General features: G+C 56.0%; 1 protein-coding gene across 2 annotated transcripts; it reads right to left on the minus strand.

Annotated features, from left to right (window-relative positions):
- Window positions 1–1,441: 1,441 nt before the first annotated feature.
- Window positions 1,442–10,978, minus strand: DOLPP1 (dolichyldiphosphatase 1; the record flags this gene model as incomplete). Of its 2 annotated transcripts, XM_082842383.1 has the most annotated exons (8): window positions 1,442–2,825; window positions 4,889–4,978; window positions 5,457–5,585; window positions 6,454–6,552; window positions 6,784–6,883; window positions 6,982–7,066; window positions 7,290–7,390; window positions 10,903–10,978. In XM_082842383.1, the coding sequence occupies 8 exons, from the start codon at window positions 10,976–10,978 to the stop codon at window positions 2,789–2,791; spliced, it is 717 nt and encodes a 238-aa protein (XP_082698509.1). In that variant the 3' UTR covers window positions 1,442–2,788. The 2 variants fall into 2 exon arrangements, with proteins under 2 accessions (XP_082698509.1, XP_082698508.1); XM_082842382.1 differs by lacking the exons at window positions 1,442–2,825; window positions 4,889–4,978; window positions 5,457–5,585 and having other exon boundaries at window positions 5,985–6,552.
- Window positions 10,979–19,549: the final 8,571 nt, after the last annotated feature.

The raw sequence follows: 19,549 nt of genomic DNA on the forward strand, positions 1-19,549 counted from the left end.
TTTCCTGTTCTCTGCAGATACACACATATATACACACATACATACATACATACATATATATATTTATTTCTGGCTGCCTTGGGTCTTCGTTGCTGCGTGCGGGCTTTCTCCATTTGTGGTGAGCGGGGGCTATACTTCGTTGTGGTGCGTGGGCTTCTCATTGAAGTGGCTTCTCGTGGAGCACGGGCTCTAGGCGTGTGGGCTTCAGTAGTTGCAGCACAAGGGCTCAGCAGTTGCAGCACGCAGGCCCTAGAGTTCATGGGCTTCAGTAGTTGTGGTGCGTGGGCTCAGTAGTTGTGGCTCGCAGGCTCTAGAGCGCAAGCTCAGTGGTTGTAGCACACGGGCTTAGCTGCTCCATGACATGTGAGATCTTCCCGGACCAGGGATCAAATCTGTGTCCCCTGCACTGGCAGGTGGATTCTCAACCAGTGCACGCCCAGCGCAGTCCTGCAGATATTTTCAAGTTTGTCCCTTACTTCTTTAAAAAAGTAAAACAACTTAAAATCTGTGCTCGATCATTCCAGCACCTGAAGTATGTGTGGGTTTGTTTCTAATACTTGTTTCCAGCTAGTTCTCAAGGATGGTGGTGATTCCTTTCCTACCTGGTCATCTTTGTCTATATTTTGTTCATGGTAGTTTCTTAAAACTGTATAAATAATTGAAGTCTGGCATGAAGGTTCCTTCTTCCAGAGATCTGTTTGCTTCTGCCACACGTCTGGGATGAGGTCACCTTAACTAAATGTCCAGGTTGTGTGGGCCGTGGTGGGGAACCCAAACCCAGCCTTCGAGCTCATGTGAGGATGGGATTACTTCTGATTTGCCTGAGGGTGAAGCTGTTATGAATCTCAGGTTAATGAATTAAAGAAGGGTTAGAAGCCCCGCATTGGACCCGACATGGCTTGTGTTCTTTTCACTCCTACAAGGCATCCGAAACCCAGGTCAGTTTGCAGCTATTTCTTGCAAAGCACGATACTCACCTGTCCGCACGCTAAAGCAGCACTGAACTCAGCAAGGAGCGGAGGTCTGTATCCTGGCAGAGGCTTAGGAAGGACATGCTGGTTCTCCCCAGTCTTCAAGGGCTGTCACATGAAGGAGAAGCTAGGCTTACTGAGAGCAGAGCCAGCCAGCGCCACAGGGGGAGGTAGACTGGGACGAAAAAAACTCAGTGGAAGGGAGCTGTCCTCAGACCCCAGTGGGGTATGTCACAGAGGCCATTCCAACCCTGGCTTTGGGGGCTGGAGGGGACTAGGTGTCTTGGAGACGCGCACGATCTTCTGGTCTTAACCATGCCCTTGCCCCTCAGGTTGTGTGTCCGCACAGCCACGTCCCCGGCTCCTCCCATCAGCTCAGTCAACATGTTCAAGCTGCCAGAGTTGAAGATTTTATTTTAAAACAATAGTAAACAATTTTCATTGATTTTTCTTAAGTCAAACCACCTCACACTTGGCTTATCTCAGGCAAAATGTAAAAAATAAAAATGAGAAGGGAAGGAAAGGAAAATGTGGGGACTGACCAACCTTCCCCAGAAACAGGCCCCTGGTCCTGGCATCTGGAATGGCTTTGGACACTGTCTTTAACAAATGAGAAAAGAAAGCACCAAAATATTGTGCTTCAGCAGCAGATTAGGAACCTCCACAAAGAAAAGGCGGCCGGGGAAGGGAGGGGGGTCGGGCCCTGAACACAGGTCCCGAGCAGCCTGGTTCAGTTCTAGAAGCTTCCAAGTCTGGCCGCATCTCCTCTCCACAGCTCCATTTCAAGGCGGCTTCAAGATTGGGAGGAGTCGTCCTCTGAGCTGGGCAGTGGGGATCTGTGAGCCACACCCCGGACACAGGTTTGGGGTGACCCAAGCAGGTTCCCAGCCTCTCGGAGGGGGGTCGGGAAGGACAAGGAATGCTCAGAGCACACAGAGGGGAGGGAAGGGTGGGGACAGTAGGCACCGCTGCCCCACTCCTCTCACCAGCTCCTGCTTCCTCTGCATTTTGTTCGGGTGGAGATGAAGACGACCCACTAGCGGACGCAGGACAGGAAAGAGCTGTAAACAGCTTGGGTTTGCTCACCCACAGGCGCAGGCTCTTTCATCAGAAAGGGACCGCTGTCCTGGGGACAGGGAACCAGAGAAAGCCCTTGCGGCGCAGGGTCGATGCGGGTAGGACACAGCGATGGCAGCTCAGATGCCTGCTCTCTCTGGGCCTGGCTCCCACACGGGAAACACTGACCGAGGTTCTGGAATGGCGTTGGCGGCAGGGGGGGCATGGGGGTGCTCCCTCCTCCTGGGCCCCCAGGCCATCTCTCAGGCCCAGGGCAAAGGGCCTGGGAAGCTGACCTGGGCTCCTCGGTACGCAGGGCAGCCCCCGCAGAGCTGGGTCTTCCAGTCCCTCTCCAAAATCCCATCTGCCTTTGACAAAACCAAAAAATAAATAGTGTGCATTTTTCACGCCACCTACATTTCCTGGCCCTGCGGCCAGAGATTCAAGCCCTCCTTCTCTACCCCATGCCCCAGTGCCCACGCCAGGGGCACTTTCCGCCCAACTGGGGGCTGGCAGCAGCACTGTGAGGGTCTCTGGCTGTGAGGCCCCCCGGCAACAGGCCCTCCAGGGTCCTGGCTGAGGGGCTGGCTCAGCCCTTTGGTCCACCTTGTTCATTAAAATTAAAATAAGAAAAAAAAGGCTCCACTCGGTGACTTGGGTCTGTAGAGGTCTCTGCTTCGTCCCTCTGTCTGTCATTCCATCCACCCTGCAAGGCATCGTGCAGGCCACATCTGGAGGCTGGAGACAGCCACACTCACCCGTCACTGCAGTTTCGTCCCCAGCTTGCGCTGTCTGTTCCTGCAAAGTGGGGGTGGGGGTCAGATGAGGGGACTCCTGGCATCCAGTGACTCGCCCCTCAGCTGTCTCCTTCCTCCCCACAATCCCATCAGAATGAGTGAGGGTCCACTCCCAGTAGCCCCAGTGGTTGGCTCAAGCTGGGCCAATCAGAGCTCCTGCCCTGGGACCTGGGACTTGGGGCCTAGAGAGGGTCAATGTCTCTGCTGGGCCTGTATCACAGGTGCTCAGCTCTGGAGTCCAAGTGCAGCCAGGAGGCCAGGGCAGGGGTGGGGGCCAGGACGGGAGAACAGAGGCAAGAGGGACCTGGCTGGATTCCAGTAATCATGGGCAGTTCCCACTTATAGATAAGCCAGCATAAGTGGGGTTCTGTTACCATCAACCTAAACAGACAAGAAGGTAGTGAGTTCTCCATTTGGGATATACATAAGCAAAGGTAGGAGCACTCCTGATACAAGTTATCGAGTGGATCTGAGTACCTGACTTGGGGGTGTGGCGATACCTACGACGGGCTCAGGAGCCTGAAGGAAGCAGGGGCAGCCCCGTTCCCTGGAGGGCCTGGCTCCTCGAGAGACCCCACTGAAATTCAGAAACCTAACTGTCCCCACAGGTCCTGCGTGATGCAGCCCCAGCCTCGTGCCATGGCCAGCCCCCTTCTTCCCTGGGCTCCAGCCACACCTGCCTCTGTCTGTTTGGTGGACTCCCCAAGCTTCCTGTTCTCAGAAGCATTGCACAAGCTGTTCCCTATGCTGAGAGCACTCTCCCTGCTAAACCCCAACTTGGACAGTCCCGCTTTCTCTCTGCTCAGACCTGTCACAGCGGCCAGCCAGCCCAACCACACACCCTCACAGCACGCTGCTGTCATGAGCTCTCAAGCCCGAGGCACTTGTCGCACAGGTAGGTGCCTCATTCCTCGTGTCCCTCCTGCCGGCCACTGCCGCCCACAGCCTGGCACATAGCAGGTGCACGTGGAAGTTTGGGTACATCAAGGTGGGTGGCGGCCAGCCGGGAGGGGCGGGGCCGCTCTGGGAGCCAGGTGGAGAGCCTGGGCCAGCTGGGGCCTTCCGCCAATAACAGGATTGCCTGCCCTAACCCCTCAAATCCCCTTTCCTCAGGATCCAGGGCTTTACCCTTAAGTTCGTTAGGATAATTGGGACCATGATGCCCTAGACACACTTCCCGGCTGCTGTGACCCTGCCCTGTGGTTCCTCTCACCAGGAACCCAGGGCTCCTCAGGAAACCTCCCAGGCTTGTGCTGGAGCCCAACCTCGCCTCGGCTCCCCTCTGAACCTGGGAAGGAGCCAGGCCTTCCCGACCCCACCTGGCACCCCACCCAGGATTTGGGGTGCGTGGAGAGCTAAGTCAGAAGAAGCCTCCAAAGCCAGCTTTGCCCTGACTGGGTGTGCAAACACGGGTGCCCCTAACTCACCACACCTCAGTTTACCCCTCCAGAGGAAAGTGTCTGGACTAAACAGTCCCGAGGGGGGTCGACACACAGGCCCCCAGAGAATCCTGGCTGCCCAGCTCTCTGGTTCCGGGCCACAGAGGTTAAAAGCATGGCCCTGGGGCTTCCCTGGTGGCGCAGTGGTTGAGAGTCCGCCTGCCGATGCAGGGGACACGAGTTCGTGCCCTGGTCCAGGAAGATCCCACATGTCGCGGAGCAGCTAGGCCGCTGAGCCATGGCCGCTGAGCCTACGCATCCGGAGCCTGTGCTCCGCAACAGGAGAGGCCACAACAGTGAGAGGCCCGCGTACCGCAAAAAAAGGAAAAAAAAAAAAAAAGAGAAAAAAAGCATGGCCCTGGGCTCAACAGCCTAGGTTCCCAGCCCAGCTCCCACACCCACGATCTGCAAACCCTTGGTCAAGTGATTCCTCTCCTCCTCTCTCTGAGCCTCAGTTTTCTCATCTGTAAAATGGGGTCCAGGGGAGGATTCACTGAGGCAGTGCAAGAAAAGTGCTTAGGCAAGTGCCCGGCTCTCAGGCAGCCTTCCAAAACTGGGGGCGGCACTGACTGAGGGATGTGCCCCACTGAGCCAGGACCCAGTGATTGCTATCCCCTTGACTCACCTGGCTTCTGCCCGGGTTACCGTGTACTCAAACCAGAGTACGTTGGGAATGAGGCTCGTGTCTCGGATTAGGAAGAACTCAGAGATAGGCCTGGAGAGACAGACACCCGGAAATCCAGGACCATATCAGAACATGAGTCTGTCACCAAGCCAGACTCTCCCACCAGTGCCTGGGGCCGGCGATGCACCCTCTCCCCACCACTTTGCCTGGCCTGTGCAAGACCCAGATGTGTCGCCTGTGTGACACTCAGGCAGGTCCAATGCCCCAAGGCACACACAGCCCAGAAGGACACATGCTGCTTTCCAAGTCCCTGAGAGGCCAGGCAAGGACAGAGGCTGGCATCTTGGCTTCTGGGCTGAGAAAACACCTGGGGGAGATGGAAGCCAGACGAGCGGGGCCTGCAGCCCTATGCCCACCTGGGCACTAGGGCCCTCCCAGGGAGACTGAGGCTGGGGTCAGGACGCCTGGGTCCTCCCACCGATGGCCCCTTCGCAGGAAGGGGCACGGGCCATAGTGCCTGGGAAGGTGGGGGGAGCGGGGGACAGCAGCAGGGGCAGGAGGCAGTTACCAGGCTGCTATCCTAGGGAACAGGGGGGTGAGGACCTCCTGCGTGAAGACGAACCAGGCGATGGCCATGAGGCCTCCAGCGATGCCCCCATAGAGCACCTGGCTCCAGGTGTGGTACAGCAGGTAGACCCTGGGCCAAGGACAGAGGGAAGTTCATGAGAGCCAGCCAGACACAGTCCTGCACAGCCTCCCCGCAAGCCTGAGTGCCAGCTTCCCTGGACCTCTGCACACACACGGGAGACATACACAGACGGGGCAGGCCCCTGTGACCACACGGACTCAGAGCTACTTCTAGAAGGAGGCAAGGGGTTGGACCCCAACAGCTGCTCCCCTGACTCTAGAAGTGAAGGGATGGCTCAGCTAGGATTTGCCTCCCTTCTGTCCAGCCCTTGAACTTGGAGTTTGTCTGCAAGGGGCTGCTCCAGGACATTGGGAACAGATGGCTAACCCTAGAACCTTGGGCCCAACCAAGAGGAGAGAGCAAGGACTGGGTTGGAAGGGGCAGCTGGAGCCCTGGCCCTTTAAAATGAGAGGCCTGGAGCTTCCCTGGTGGTGCAGTGGTTAAGAATCCGCCAATGCAGGGGACACGGGTTCGAGACCTGGTCCGGGAAGATCTCACATGCCGCGGAGCAACTAAGCCTGTAAGCCACAACTACCAAGCCTGCGCTCTAGAGCCCATGAGCCACAACTACTGAGCCCGCGTGCCTAGAGCCCGTGCTCCGCAGCAAGAGAAGCCACCGCAAGGAGAAGCCCGCGCACCGCAACGAAGAGTAGCCCCCGCTCGCTGCAACTTGAGAAAGCCCGCATGCAGCAATGAAGACCCAACGCAGCCAAAAATAAAAAAATAAAAATAAATAAATAAAATAAAATGAGAGGCCTGGGACCCCCTTCGCAGCCCTGCCCTACAGGCTCTGGGACTCGGGTCCACAGCGAGGTCCAATACGGACCAAGTATCCAGCGGGCAGGGCGTGGGGCAGGGGCTCTCCCTCCCTCTGTACCTGCTATAGGAGACTAGAAACGCCACGGTGAGGAGACCCAGGGAGAGTACATGCCTCCACAGCAAGTCCAGGAACCTGGCGTTGTTCGTTTGGTGCATTCTGGGAAAACAAGCCTGTTAGGTGGCCTCGGCCCACAGCCTGGGGCCCAGGCCTCCCACACAGCCCCGGCCCCAGCCACATGCTCCCTGGGCACCTTCTGCCTTGGCTGCAGCTCCTCCCACCCCCAGTAGAGGCCAAGCCCTAAATGGCATCCAAAGGGCTTGCAGCAAGTCCCTGGCAGAGGCCAGCCTGGGCCAGTTCAGGGCCACCCCAGCCAGGGCAGAAGCTCACCTTAAATACAGAAAAAGGAAGGAATAGACGGAGAAGAACCACATAAACTGGGAATGGCTGGAGGGCATCCCGTACTTGGTGCCCACTGCCGTGTGGGGACCTGGTGGAGACAGAGAGCAGGGCATGATGGAAGGATGCAGGCCTCCCAGTAATGCCCTAACCTGGGGGACCCGCAGACCCCCAAGGCCTGGGCCCTACCTCCACAGGGCCGTGGCTCCTGGATGACGTGTTTGATCAGCCAGTTGACCCCCTCGTTCAGTGCCAAGCCCCCAAGGAACGAGATCTGCTGGGAAGATGCATGGTCAGCAGGGCCTCTGTGTGCTTGCTGGCCGCCGCCCAGCCCAAAGGCCGTGGCCGCCCACTGAACCTCCAGCCCAGTGGACAACCTGCAACCAGCCAGGAGGCTCCACACACCTCAAGAAAGGTGGAAGCAGGGAAGGGAAGGCAAAGCCCCTGGGAAGGAATGGTGAGGCCCCTCCTCCCTGGGGTGGGAGTGACTCACTCACCGTGTGCAGCTCCCGCTTGAATATGATGAGGGTCACAAAACCAACGGTGACAAATATGGGGCTGAGGCTCAGGTAGGCAAGGAGATGGCCAGAGAGATCACCTGGGCAAGGCAGGGAGAACAGGATGAGGACAGAGCGCAGCCATGGAAGAGGGCGTGGCCCCCAGCAAGCCAAGTAGAGCCTCAGTCAGAGGTGGTCCCAGCCGGGCCGGGAGCGCAAGGCCAGGCAGCTGGGGGGTGCCTCAGCCTTCCAAGCTCACCGTTCGTCCTCAGTCACGGGCACAGCGTGTGTACTAAGCACTCAGGTTCACAGATCATGAGTTTAAAGCAGGTGCCTTCATTCTCCCTGTTCTACAGATGACGACACTGAGTCCCACAGGGGCTGCATGATTTGTCCAAAGTCACACAGCCAGAAAGAGGTAGGATCTGACTAAAATCCAAGTCTCTAGCCTGGTCCAGGTGCTACACCCACTATCCCACCAAAGCAGATATTTGAACCTGGCTTGGTCTGACCCCAGAGGCTGGGCCCTGTCCCAGGAGGCAGCCTGGCGGGCACATGGATGACTCTGGAATGCAGTGCTGTGCGGAGACCGACCCAGCCAAGCCCTGGGCCTCCAGGGCAACCTGGTGTTCTCTGAACACCGCACAGACTTGGGTCTACACTGTGGACTCTGACAGGGACCAAGGCTGGGGGTGGGGGTGAAGCTCTGTTGCCCACTATGGCCACCCGCTGCAGTAACAGCTTCTCACTGCCTCTCTACTGGCAAAAAAATTGGCTACCTATTGACTACCTGCTTTTTACCCCCTAATAGGTCTCGGCGGGAGGATCCTGGAGCCAACAGACAGGAGCCACTTTCCTGCTAGTCCAAAGGCCACCCTCACCATTTGAGACAGGGCAGCTACGTAGCAGCTCTGGGGTCAGAGAGTGTGGTTTAGTTCCCGTGCCAGCACTTGCTGGCTACACGACCTCAGGCAAGGACTTCACCTCCCTGAGCCTCAGCTCTCTCACCCGTGAAATGGGGATATCAGTAGCCACCTCCTACAGCCATGGGAGCTCTGATGTGACCAGGCCTGTGAGACGCCCAGCTCGGTCCCTGGCACCCAGGACACTTCCATGTTTGGAGAACTCAGTGTGGGAAATCGCCCCACCACCAGCCTGGCCTCACACAGGCAGCAGGAAGGTACCCACCCAAGGCCGAGCCCAGATTCCAGGCTGAAGGGATGGGCACATACCTGGCCTCCCCCACACCTACCCAGGGTAGGGCTGGCTTTGAACTGGCCTGGGAGAACAGGCCAGCAACATAGGTCCAAATGCTAGTACTGCCATAGGCCCCCTGGATGACACTGGGTGAGGCCCTTCCTTTTTCTGGGGTTCTGTCTCCTCATCCACACAGTGGCCTGGCCCCCTCCAGCCCTGAGATTCTGGGTCTCTCAGCCGTCCAGCCGATGCCCAGGACACTGGGTCATCAGGAGGACAGGAAATGGCTGGTGCCCCCAAAGCCTTGGCCATCTCCATGGCCTGTCTCACAGCAAGTGCCACCTTTGGGCCTTCCTGCAGATGCTGTCAGCAACTCTGCCTTGACCATCCTCTTGTCTAAGCCCCCCGGTGGCTCTCTCAGCCCTTAGGATAAGTCCCACCTCAATCCAGCTCATCAAGCCCTGCAGTCCTGGCCCTGCTTCCCTCCCACCTTCTGCTCCAGTTCCAGGAACCAAATTCTAGTTCCCTGAATGCACCATGCTCTGTCCACTTCTGGACCTTTGCACACACTGTTTCCCCCACCTGGGATGCTGTCTGCGTTAACTCAACATAAATTAAGTACCCACCACAGTGGGGAAAAAAAAAAAATCACACTCCTGCCATTGCAGAGCTCTCAGAATCTGTAACCAGGGCATCGTTCAGGACACCACTCATTAGTGGAGCTATCCGGCCTGCATCTGTCTCTCCCTCTAGAAAGTAGGCGCCATGAGTGCAGGGATGGGGTCTCTACACCCCACTCAATTCCCCCAAGCCCAGCACAGCGCCTGGCACTAACTGGGCTCTAAAATGATGTTAAATGAAAGGAGAATGGATGAAGGAAGCAGGGTCCGTGTGATGAGGGGCACGAAGGAGAAGTGCAGGGGGTCACAGAAGAGTTAGCGGGGGCACTAGACCTTGAGAGAGGCCCCCAGGTTCAGCCAGGTCTCTCCTCCAGGCACCCACAGTCCCTGCAAAGGGTCCCTCATCACAGCCTGCGTCATGCCGCTCACGTCTGCCAGCCTCCTCCTTCCAGGCCAGGGAGGGGAAATCATGAAGGTGCTGAGGACTTAAGCAGGTCCCTTCCCCACTCCAGACCTTGGTTTCCGTCCTGTAAAGTGGGCTTTTTTTTTTCACAGTCTAGGAGTTCAGGGACATATTGGTTTGTTCACCGTTCAAAATGCAGAGCGAGCCCAGGGCCTGGCATTCAGGAGGTGCTCAGTGGATACCAGCTGAATGAAGGATGAGTGAATGGCGGGGAGGCAGGCAGACAGTAGGGCCCAACAGCTGCAGGGCCGCCCCATCCCCAGTATAACCCAGAACACCTAGGGTCAAAGTTTCCTGGCATCCAGTCCTCAGCAGGGCCAGGTTCTCATGTCTCTGCATGAGTAGGCCCTTCCTGGGGCAACCAGGGCTCAATGAGGGGGCCCCCAGCCTCACCCAACACCCAACCATCCTACACATAGATGGCAGTGTGGGCTTGAGAGGGTGCTGGGAAGGTGGCATCATGTTAACTGCAGTTATTTCTTCAATGTTTACTGTATGCGAGGCACTGCACTCAGCATTTCTCACATCTCCTATTTCTGATTCTCACGTCACCACTAGAAGGGAGGCACTGTGATTAGTTCCACTTTAGAGAGGCACAGAGAGGTGAAGTCACTTGCACAAGGCCTCGGCCTGAACTCTGACCCCAAGGCCCAAGCTCTGCACCACTCTACTAAACGGCCTCCAGAACGCTCACTACAGGACCTCACGGATGGAAAACGCTGAGCTTCTGGAGCTGTGTCTGATGGGAAGCTCCAGAAGTTAACATCCCAGAGGCTGCCTGACCCCTCACCGGGTTCCCTGAGTTGTAGAGCAGTGCCCCCTACCCAGGGCGTGGCATCAGAAGTACTCAAACAACGAAGAGCTGCCCGGCCTCGATTTGCACACTCCCAGCAATGGGGAGCTCTTTCTTCCAGGCAGCCCAAAAGCACTGTTTGAAGGAAAAAGGCACTCTCTACACGCCGAGGAGAGAATTCAGCCTCTCCGGCTCCGGGAAGGGCGGGGAAGAAGGGCCCAGGTCCAGGCCAGTGATCCGTTCCCGCCTCACGCACACCACCGCCCCATTACAGCCCACCGGCGCCCCAGGACCCAGTGGAGCACCCCGGCCGCGCAGCCGCAGAGTGCGCGAGCGAGCGACTCACAATTTCGCCCAGCTCATCGCCACACCACTGCGCCTGCGCGGCGCGCGCGCCGGCCGAACCCTCCGTGGCTCACTATTTGACAGTTCCCACCCCGGTCCCCCGGCGCCCCCTCTGCGGGCTTGCGCCGGCCGGAGCGCCCGGCACTGACCGGCCGGCCCCAGGAAGGCGTCCTCGAAGCCGGGGTTGTCTTTTACCTGCAGGATATTCGACGTGGGTGAGGGTCACCGGCCGCCATGAAGCGGGGAGCGAGCACTGTCCGTCCGCTGCCATCTTACCCGGAGACCGGGCTTCGCCGAGCAGCCAATAGGGAGCCAGGGGGGCGGTGGTCCTGACCTATCACGCCGGGGGAGGTGCCGCGCACCCAATCGGAGGCCGATACAGGTAGCGGCGCAGCCATTCACCGTGCAGGCCGTGGGGCAGGCCCGAGCGGCGAATCAGGAAGCAGGGCCCCTAGGAGCCTGCGAGCCGGCCAAGACGGCGCCCAATCCGGGACGAGCGCAGGTAGGTGGCTAACCAATCAGAGAAAAGGAGGGTTTCAGCACACAACAGAGAGCAGAACAGCCAATCAGAAGGTGAGGCCGGCTCGCGGTGTGGGCAGGGCGGGCCAATCACCCGCTAGCTTGGGGGGCGTGTTGAACTTTGGTGGGAGCTTTGGTTTGTTGGGGACGTGTACCGAGTGAAGGCTTCCTCGATACCGGGAGCCAGCCCGGGGTCAACAGGACTTGAGCGCCTGTCAGAGCGCATGCTCGAAGCGGGGAGGCAACCTCGGCACTATGGAGTCTGAACTCACCTACTTTTAGTTATGAGTTAACTGAGGCCAGAGACCCAGAGGGGACTTATTTTCCTTTGCCCTTTACTGACTGGCAACGGAGCAAGTCACACAAAACTGACAACCTTTCCATTAAAGGTTGGGGGTGGGATGGGGGAAGGAACTCCCGGGTCGGGGCTCACAGTCGGCCCCCTGAATGCTTTATGGAAGCTTAACTGATGTCGAGTGGAAGCGTAATCGAAATTAAAAGACTCCGTTCCTCATTTCATTCAATTAACACAGATTTATTGATTCAATCCCATTTATGCTGCTTAATGAGGCATCTTGGGAGCATTTTAAACAAGAGGCGGGTTTTCCACCTATACCTCAGTTTTCCCAAAACATTCCTCTCATTGTCCTACAGGCCTTGCATAAATAGCCACACCTTACCACCCACCTCTCCCTCTCCCACCCTCACTCTCTCTTGGGCTAGATTGCAGTGCTTACAGTCAGGTAAAGTGCCCGGCTCCTCCTGTCGTTGAGCCTTTTCACATGCTGTTCCAGTCTGTCTCAGGTGTCTGTCCTCACTTAGAGGTTTCCATGGCCAGGAGAGGGGCCTCCACTGGGCTCCCACAGTTGCATCCCAGTTGCATCCCCTCTCCTACCCCAGCACTGACCACACTGGACTGTAATTGGCTCCTTGTCTGTCTCTCAACAGTAAACAATGGTTCTCCGAATTCATGCAGCGCCGAGATCAGCTTGTAGAAAATGGGCCCTGGATTGATCCAGTAGATCTTGGGTTGCAGCCTTGGAGTCTACATTCTTATGTCCCCTGGGGCTCTGATATAAGTGGTTGCAGCCACAACTGGAGAAGACCTGGGCAGCATGAAGACAGGGCCTGTTATGTATTGGAGACTGGCCCAGGCCGATGCTAGAACAAGTGCCGGATAAATAACGTAAGTGTTTATGAGAAGTGAGAACACAGCAGAGGATTCCGCTGACTCTGTGAGCCAGCCAGGCAGCAGGAGTGAGTACCATGGGTGGGGCTGAAAGGACTGGGGGGATGATGGTGACGCAGAACCCACCAGCGAGCCAGGAGGGCCCCCAGGACCCCTCAACTGTACTCAGCTTCCCACCCGGCCCAGCCTGGGCTCGTGTGGGTCAGCTGGCCCCATTTCACTGTCACCTGCCCTCAGCTACCTCAGGCACTGCCATTATTAGCCGCTGAGAGGCAGGAGGTGTGAGGAGTGGGCTGTGAGTTTCCCAGAATAGTTCCCTAGGACAGGGACGCCGTCCCGTCTGGCTGCATGGCCCCTCCCTGGTTAGATGGCATTTCATGGATGAGCAGTTAGGCTTGAGAAGCCAAGTCCCTGAAACCCAGGCCTATCCTCTCACCTCGGGGAGAGTGTTCTGGAGGAAGTGTCAGGGTGAGGAACTATAAAATGTGAGGGAGTTAGCTGGGGTGGGCTTTTCCTGGCAGAGGGAACAGCACAGGATGAAATAGGCAAGAGAGAGGGAGAGGTGAGGTGCTGGGGGAGAGGGGCCTGGCCTCCCAAAACTTGGAGGGCCACTCTTGGTGACTACAGAGGGGATCTTGAAAGGTGACTTTGTCGTTTGGTTCGGTTTTGCCTTTGAAAAAAATTAAAATATAACACTCATACAGGAAAATCCAGAAATCGAATGTGTATAGCTTGATGAAGTTTCACAAACTAAGCACACCTGTGTTAGCAGCCCTCAGATCGAGAACCAGAGCCCCAGGAGCTCCTGACACCCCTTCTCATCACCCCAGCGTGACCACCATCCCATCTGCTAGCACCATACATTAGGTTAGTCTGATCTGTGTACTTTCTATAAGCCGAATGCTGCAGTACGTGCTTTGGGGGCGTGGCTCCTTTCCCGGCATTGTGTTTGTGAGATCCATGCTGCGGCCTCTAGTTGTAATTCGTCTACTCTCCCTGTGTAGTGTTCCACGGTGTGAACACACCATGTTTATTGGTTTCTTTTCCATTCGACTAGACTTTTTTTTTTTGGCCGCACCACACGGCCTGTGGGATCTTCCCCGACCAGGGGTCAAACCCGTGCCCCCTGCATCGGGAGTGCGGAGTCTTAACCACTGTGCCACCAGGGAAGTCCTTCCATTCAACTCTGCTGGACTTCGGGGTGTTTCCAGGTCTGGGGTGTTAGGAATGGTGCTGCTAGGAACAGCCTTGTGCAGATCTTTGGTGTACAAATGGATGCTTTTCCGATGGCGATGTGCCTAGGAGCCAGTGCGGGGTCCCATGAGATGGGAGAGATGACAGCACAGACCTGCCATGTGGATGAGGAGCTGGGCTGTGCAGGCATGAAAGCTGTGAGGGGAACCATGGGAAGCTGAAGGAGCTACCTGCCTCCTCCCTGAGCTGAGGGGTGGACCAGTGATGCCCCTGGTATCTCTCTGAGCATCCTGGGAGGTGCTCCATCCTTAGTCACTCGTCTTAGCTCCACTACAGCCTGGGAGGCAGTTCTTAATGCACCCAGTTTATAGCTGAGGACAGTAAGGCTCTGAGCGTCCCACCATTTGCCAAGTCAACTGGCTAGTGTGTGACAGAGCCAGGATTTGAATCCAGGTCTGCCTGATGGGCAGGCCCAGGTTCTGAACCACCCTGCATCCCATTAACCAAACTGCAGGCTGCCTCCTCCCACTGCCCAGAGGAGTCCTCAGACAAGCCGCAGCTGTCCCGGGCAGGGCAGGCCTTTCACTTTGGCCTCTCCTCTGGAAGGGAGTTCACAGACAGTGCGGCCCCCGGATTAGAGGCACAATGTCTTACTCTGTGCACCACACCCCAGCCACCCTGGCATGCGCTCAAAGTCCCTAGGAAAGAACTCTTCCCCTCTCTGGGCCTGTTTCCCCGAAATGTGTCAGCTGCCGCCCTCTAGATTAGAGGTTTGTTCATGCACTTCCGGGACTATTTGAGCTCCTAGGCGGTGCCAGACCACATCCGTCTGGGCATCAAGGATGAAGGGAGAAAGATGGAGAGAAGCAAGGGTGCTGCCACTGAGAAACTGTCCTTCCCACAGAGGATGTGGGACTCCTGGATCCTAAAGATGCCAGTAAGAAAGACAAATGGAAAAAAAAAAAAAAAAGAAAGACAAATGGTCTCAAAGTAGAAGTGACAGTTTTGGCTTCAAAACCTCTGAGAGGAGCCATTCACTGTCTGTGTCTTAGCATAGAGGCTTCTAGAAGTCAGGACCTAGCGTTCCAAACACCATGGAGCCAAGTCCTCGAGACACATTGTCTGGCTCAGTCTCCCAAGCCACAAGCTCCCCTGGTTTGTGGCATGTGCTGATTTCCATGGTGTAAATACTCTCTCCTGTGGCCACTTGCCAGCCACCATCGTGATGGTACTGAACAAGGAGTTAGGAAGAGATGCACAGTCCGCTCTCGCTAGCAGATGGGGTGCAAGCCGGCTCCGGAGCCTCCACCGCTGCCTGTGCAGCACCTGGCACAGTGCTTGGCACACAGTAGGCGCACAGGAAATACTTGGTGGACAGATGATCCTTCTTCACCTGTCCTGTCCCATTTGCGCACACGCCCTGGGAGCCATTTTTATTGTAATCGAAGCCACTGTTTACTGAGCACTTGATGTGAACCACAAATTGGGCCAAAGACGACACTACGAGATCTTACCCTCCACACCTCCCTCAGGCTGCACGAGAATCAGTCTCACAGGCGATGCAGCAGAAGCCCTACGGGTTCGGGAGATATAAGTGTCCACGCTGGGGCTGCTGTGTATTCGCTGTATGCACTGGGGTGGTCATCCTCCACTCTCAGTTTCCCCTTTCATCAACAAGGGGGCTGGCATCAGTTACCTACTGCTGTGTAACAAGCCAGTCCCAAACCTAGTGCCTTAAGACCATCACCATTTTATTGTTCAAGATCTGCAACTTGGCTGGCTCAGTTCTGCTGGGTCACTCATGCAGCTGGTGACTCGACTGGGCCTGTGTGGTCCAAGGGGCCTCCCTCAAATCTGACCCTTAGCTGGGGCTGCTGGCCCGGGTGCCACATTCTCCTTCACGTGGCCTCCGGCAGAAGAGCCAAGGTTTTCATGGCCGCAAATACTCTCCAAGAGGGCGACCCCAGTGCACCAGAGCTCGCCAAGCCTCTGCTTGCATCACGTCACCCTTGTTCCACTGGCCAAAGCAGGTCACGTGGCCGAGGTCAGAGCTGCCATGGGAGAGGCCTGTACAAGGACATGGATTCCAAGAGGCACGATTCGTGGGGGCCGTGACTGTAACAGTCCACCGGCCGCCACAGAAATAAGTGGGCCAGGATTCCCCTGAGGGCCTTCCCAGACCTGGTGTCTGGTATTCTGAGCTTCCTGGGACTTGTCATGCTAGAAAGGAAGTTCTCCAAGACTGATTCAGGGTGTGTGGGGGGGGATGGCAAAAGGATCCAGGAGCCAGCTCAAAGGGGCTCCCACTGGGAAGATTTGTGACCATCTGAACATCAGAAAACTGATTGTAACTGATTGTAAATATCAAATAAATAACAACCCACGAGTCCACAGTGGTATTCGAAACGGAAGAGGTAAAACTCTTAGCGGAATGCTATTCGGCAACAGAGAAATAAAATACTGATACATGCCATAGAAGGGATGAATCTCAAAACAGTATTCTATGTTCAGAAGCCAAGCACAAAAGATCACATGTTGTGTGACTCCACTTACAGGAAATGTCTGGAAAAGGCAAGTCATGAGAGAAAGTAAATTGGTGGCGGCCTGGGGGCTGGGGGATTCACTGCAGTTGAGCATAAGGGGTCTTTTGGAGTGATGGAAATACTCTAAAACAGGGGTCCCCAACCCTTGGGCGATGGACCGGTAGCGGTCCGTGGCCTGTTAGGAACCGGGCTGCACAGCGGGGGGTGAGCGGCGGGCGAGTGAGTGAAGCTTCATCTGTCTTTACAGCTGCTCCCCGTCGCTCGCAGTACCGCCTGAGCTCCATCGCCTGTCAGATCAGTGGCGGAATTAGATTCTCATAGGAGCACGAACCCTACCGTGAACTGCGCATGCGAGGGATCTATGTTGTGCACTCCTTACGAGAATCTAATGCCTGATGATCTGATGGGGAGCTGAGGCGGTGATGCGAGCGCTGGGGAGCGGCTGCAAATACAGATGAGCAGAGAGGTTTCACTGCACAGAGACTGTAATAAATCAGTTGCTTGCAGACTCATATCAAAACCCTATCAGTGGGCTTCCCTAGTGGCACAGTGGTTGAGAATCCGCCTGCCAATGCAGGGGACACGGGTTCGAGCCCTGGTCCGGGAAGATCCCACATGCCGCGAAGCAACTAAGCCCGTGCGCCACAACTACTGAGCCCGTGCTCTAGAGCCCACGAGCCACAACTACTGAAGCCCGCGCGCCTAGATCCCGTGCTCCGCAACAAGCGAAGCCACCGCAATGAGAAGCCCACGCACTGCAACAAAGAGTAGCCCCTGCTCGCTACAACTAGAGAAACTTTTCTATACATTTAAAATTTTCAAAAGCACAGAAAATTTTTAAAACATACAGTGGTCCCTGCTTATCCAGTTTTGCTTTCTGAGACTGCACTTACCCTCAGTCAACCATGGTCCGAAAATATTACATGGAAAATTCCAGAAATAAACAATTCATAAATTTTAAATTGCACACCGTTCCGAGTAGCATGATGAAATCTCGTGCCATCTCGAGCCATCCTGCTCTGTCCCCTGGGATGCGAATCATCCCTCTGTCCGGCGTACCCATGCTGTATACACTACCTGCCCTTTAATAGCTATCTGGGTTATCAGAATGACTATCACAGTATCACAGTGCTTGTGTGTGAGCAATCCTTACTTTACTAAATGGTCACCCAGCACAAGAGTAGCGATGCTGGCAATCCAGATATGACAGAGAGAAGCTGTCAGGTGCTTCCTTTAAGTGAAAGTTTTCAACTTAGTTAGGAAAGGAAAAAAATCATGTACTGAGGTTGCTGAGATCTACAGTAAGAACAAATCTTTTATCCATGAAATTATGAAGAAGGAAAAAGAAATTTGTGCTAGTTTTGCTGTTGCACCTCAAGCTGCAAGTTACAGCCAGTGTGTGATGTGATTAGTTGAGATGGAAAAGGCATTAAATTTGTACAATATTTTGAGACAGGCCATATTCACGTAACTATTATTACAGCATATTGTTATAATTGTTCAATTATTCTTGTCATTGATCTCTCACTGTGCCTGATTTATAGAAATTAAACTTTAGGAATTCCCTGGCGGTCCAGTGGTTAGGACTCCATGCTTTCACTGCCGAGGGTGTGGGTTCAGTCCCTGGTTGGGGGAACTAAGATCCCGCAAGCCACGCAGCGTGGCCAATATATAAATAAATAAATAAACTTTATCCTAGGTATGTGTATATAGGAAAAAACGTAGAATATATAGGGTTCAGTACTATCCGTGGTTTCAGGCCTCCACTGGGGGTTTTGGAATGTATCCCCCGCCCATAGAGGGGATTACTGCACCTTTCAAATAAACTTTGTGATGTCTGACCGCCCATGAAAACTTCTGAACACTTGGTAAGCTCAGATCTGCTGCATTCCTGCTCCAGCCCTCCCCTCTGGCTCTTACCCACTCAGCCATTTACAGTGACTGAGAGGCTGAGTCTGCACCCCTGCCGGGTCCCCTGCCTGTATCTTAAGAGTTGTGGACATAGAGGCCCCTGAGCTAAGCGACCTTACCTAGAGGCTGCCGGGGCAGGATCCACTCCCAGGCTGCCCCACCCACATCTATGCCCTTAAGCGCTGCAGTGGCACCCTCCCCACCTTCACCCGAGGGACACGTGGCCCTGGCAGGCTGCCGAGCGGCTCATAGCTCCCACCAGGCTGCCTTCCACCTTTGCCCTCCTGGAGCCTCCCCCAAACTGCACCCCAAAGAGCAGGCCCCCAGGAAGCAACAGCCACACGTGCACGGCAGTGTGGAAGGAAATCATTAAATCATTTATTTGACTCTGAGGCAACGTGCACACGCCCTACCGTACAAAAGTGGGGAGCTGCAACAAATCAAGTGCGGGAGGCAGTGCGTGGACGTGTAAACAAAGACAGAATGAAAATGCCGCTTCTGTGTGCATTTCTGGGAGCGAATCAGAGCAGCGGGGCGGGGGGGGGGGGGGGGGGGGGCCCAGGCCCAAGATTACATTCACAGCGCGGGGAAGTGCAAATGAACGGAATGTCAGGAGGGAGGGGCTGCCCAGGTCCTTCCCACCCAGGAGGCTGCTCCGTCCAGGGCAGCGACTCCAGAGAAGTGGACTTGCCGCCAGAAGCACAGTTAGTGTACAGCGGTCCTACAGTCTGGGGGGCAGGAGGGACCACGTGGGGGAGGGACTGGGCTCAGAGATAGTGGGCCCTCTCCCATCCCCCCTCCTTCCCGCCCCCAAGGGCCAGACCACCTCCCGCCCCGGACCCCTTTGCCATTCAGGGGAGGGTGCCCACCCCCGCCATCTGAGCCAGTCCCAACTCCAGAGTGTGGAGAACCAGGAGTCTGTTTCTCTTGTAGGCCTCTCCACCTGGAAAGGGGCCGACCTCAAAATAAAGTGTTAAGGCAATAAATAAAAGAGCCCATCCCACCTCAGGTGAAAACACTGTAAGAGAAGTGAGTCTACAAATGCCGCCGGCCTTCCTCTGCAGGACCAGCGGGGAGGCGGGCTCTACACGGCTTGAGAGCATTTGTCATCGAGTTGAAGGCAAAGTGCCAGGCAAGTTTCTTGTCCTGATGCTGGTCCAGCCGCCTACATCCTCTAACCTCCCCTGATGTGGCCCCTGGGCCCCCTCACTCCAGGGGCCCTGCTCCTGGTGACCCGTGGTCAGAACCTCCAGCTCAGTGCCTAGCACCAGCCGGGGAGTTCCAGGCTCACAGAGGGCGGGGCAGGGGCGAGGGGACCAGCCCCACCTCCTCCGTCTTTGGTGGTGGCAGAGGTAGGTGGGAGGAGAAGTGACGGCCTTTGGCAGGGCCAGGGTATGTCAGAGGACGCTGTCCCGGTTCAGTGCTTGGGTTTGTTCAAGGGCCTGGTCCCCGCCCTGACGTGAACGCAAGGAAAGCGGGCCCGCCG

Source organism: Leucopleurus acutus (genome assembly GCF_964270905.1).
Source record: "Leucopleurus acutus genome assembly, chromosome: 7".
Classification (NCBI taxonomy): Eukaryota; Metazoa; Chordata; class Mammalia; order Artiodactyla; family Delphinidae; genus Leucopleurus; species Leucopleurus acutus.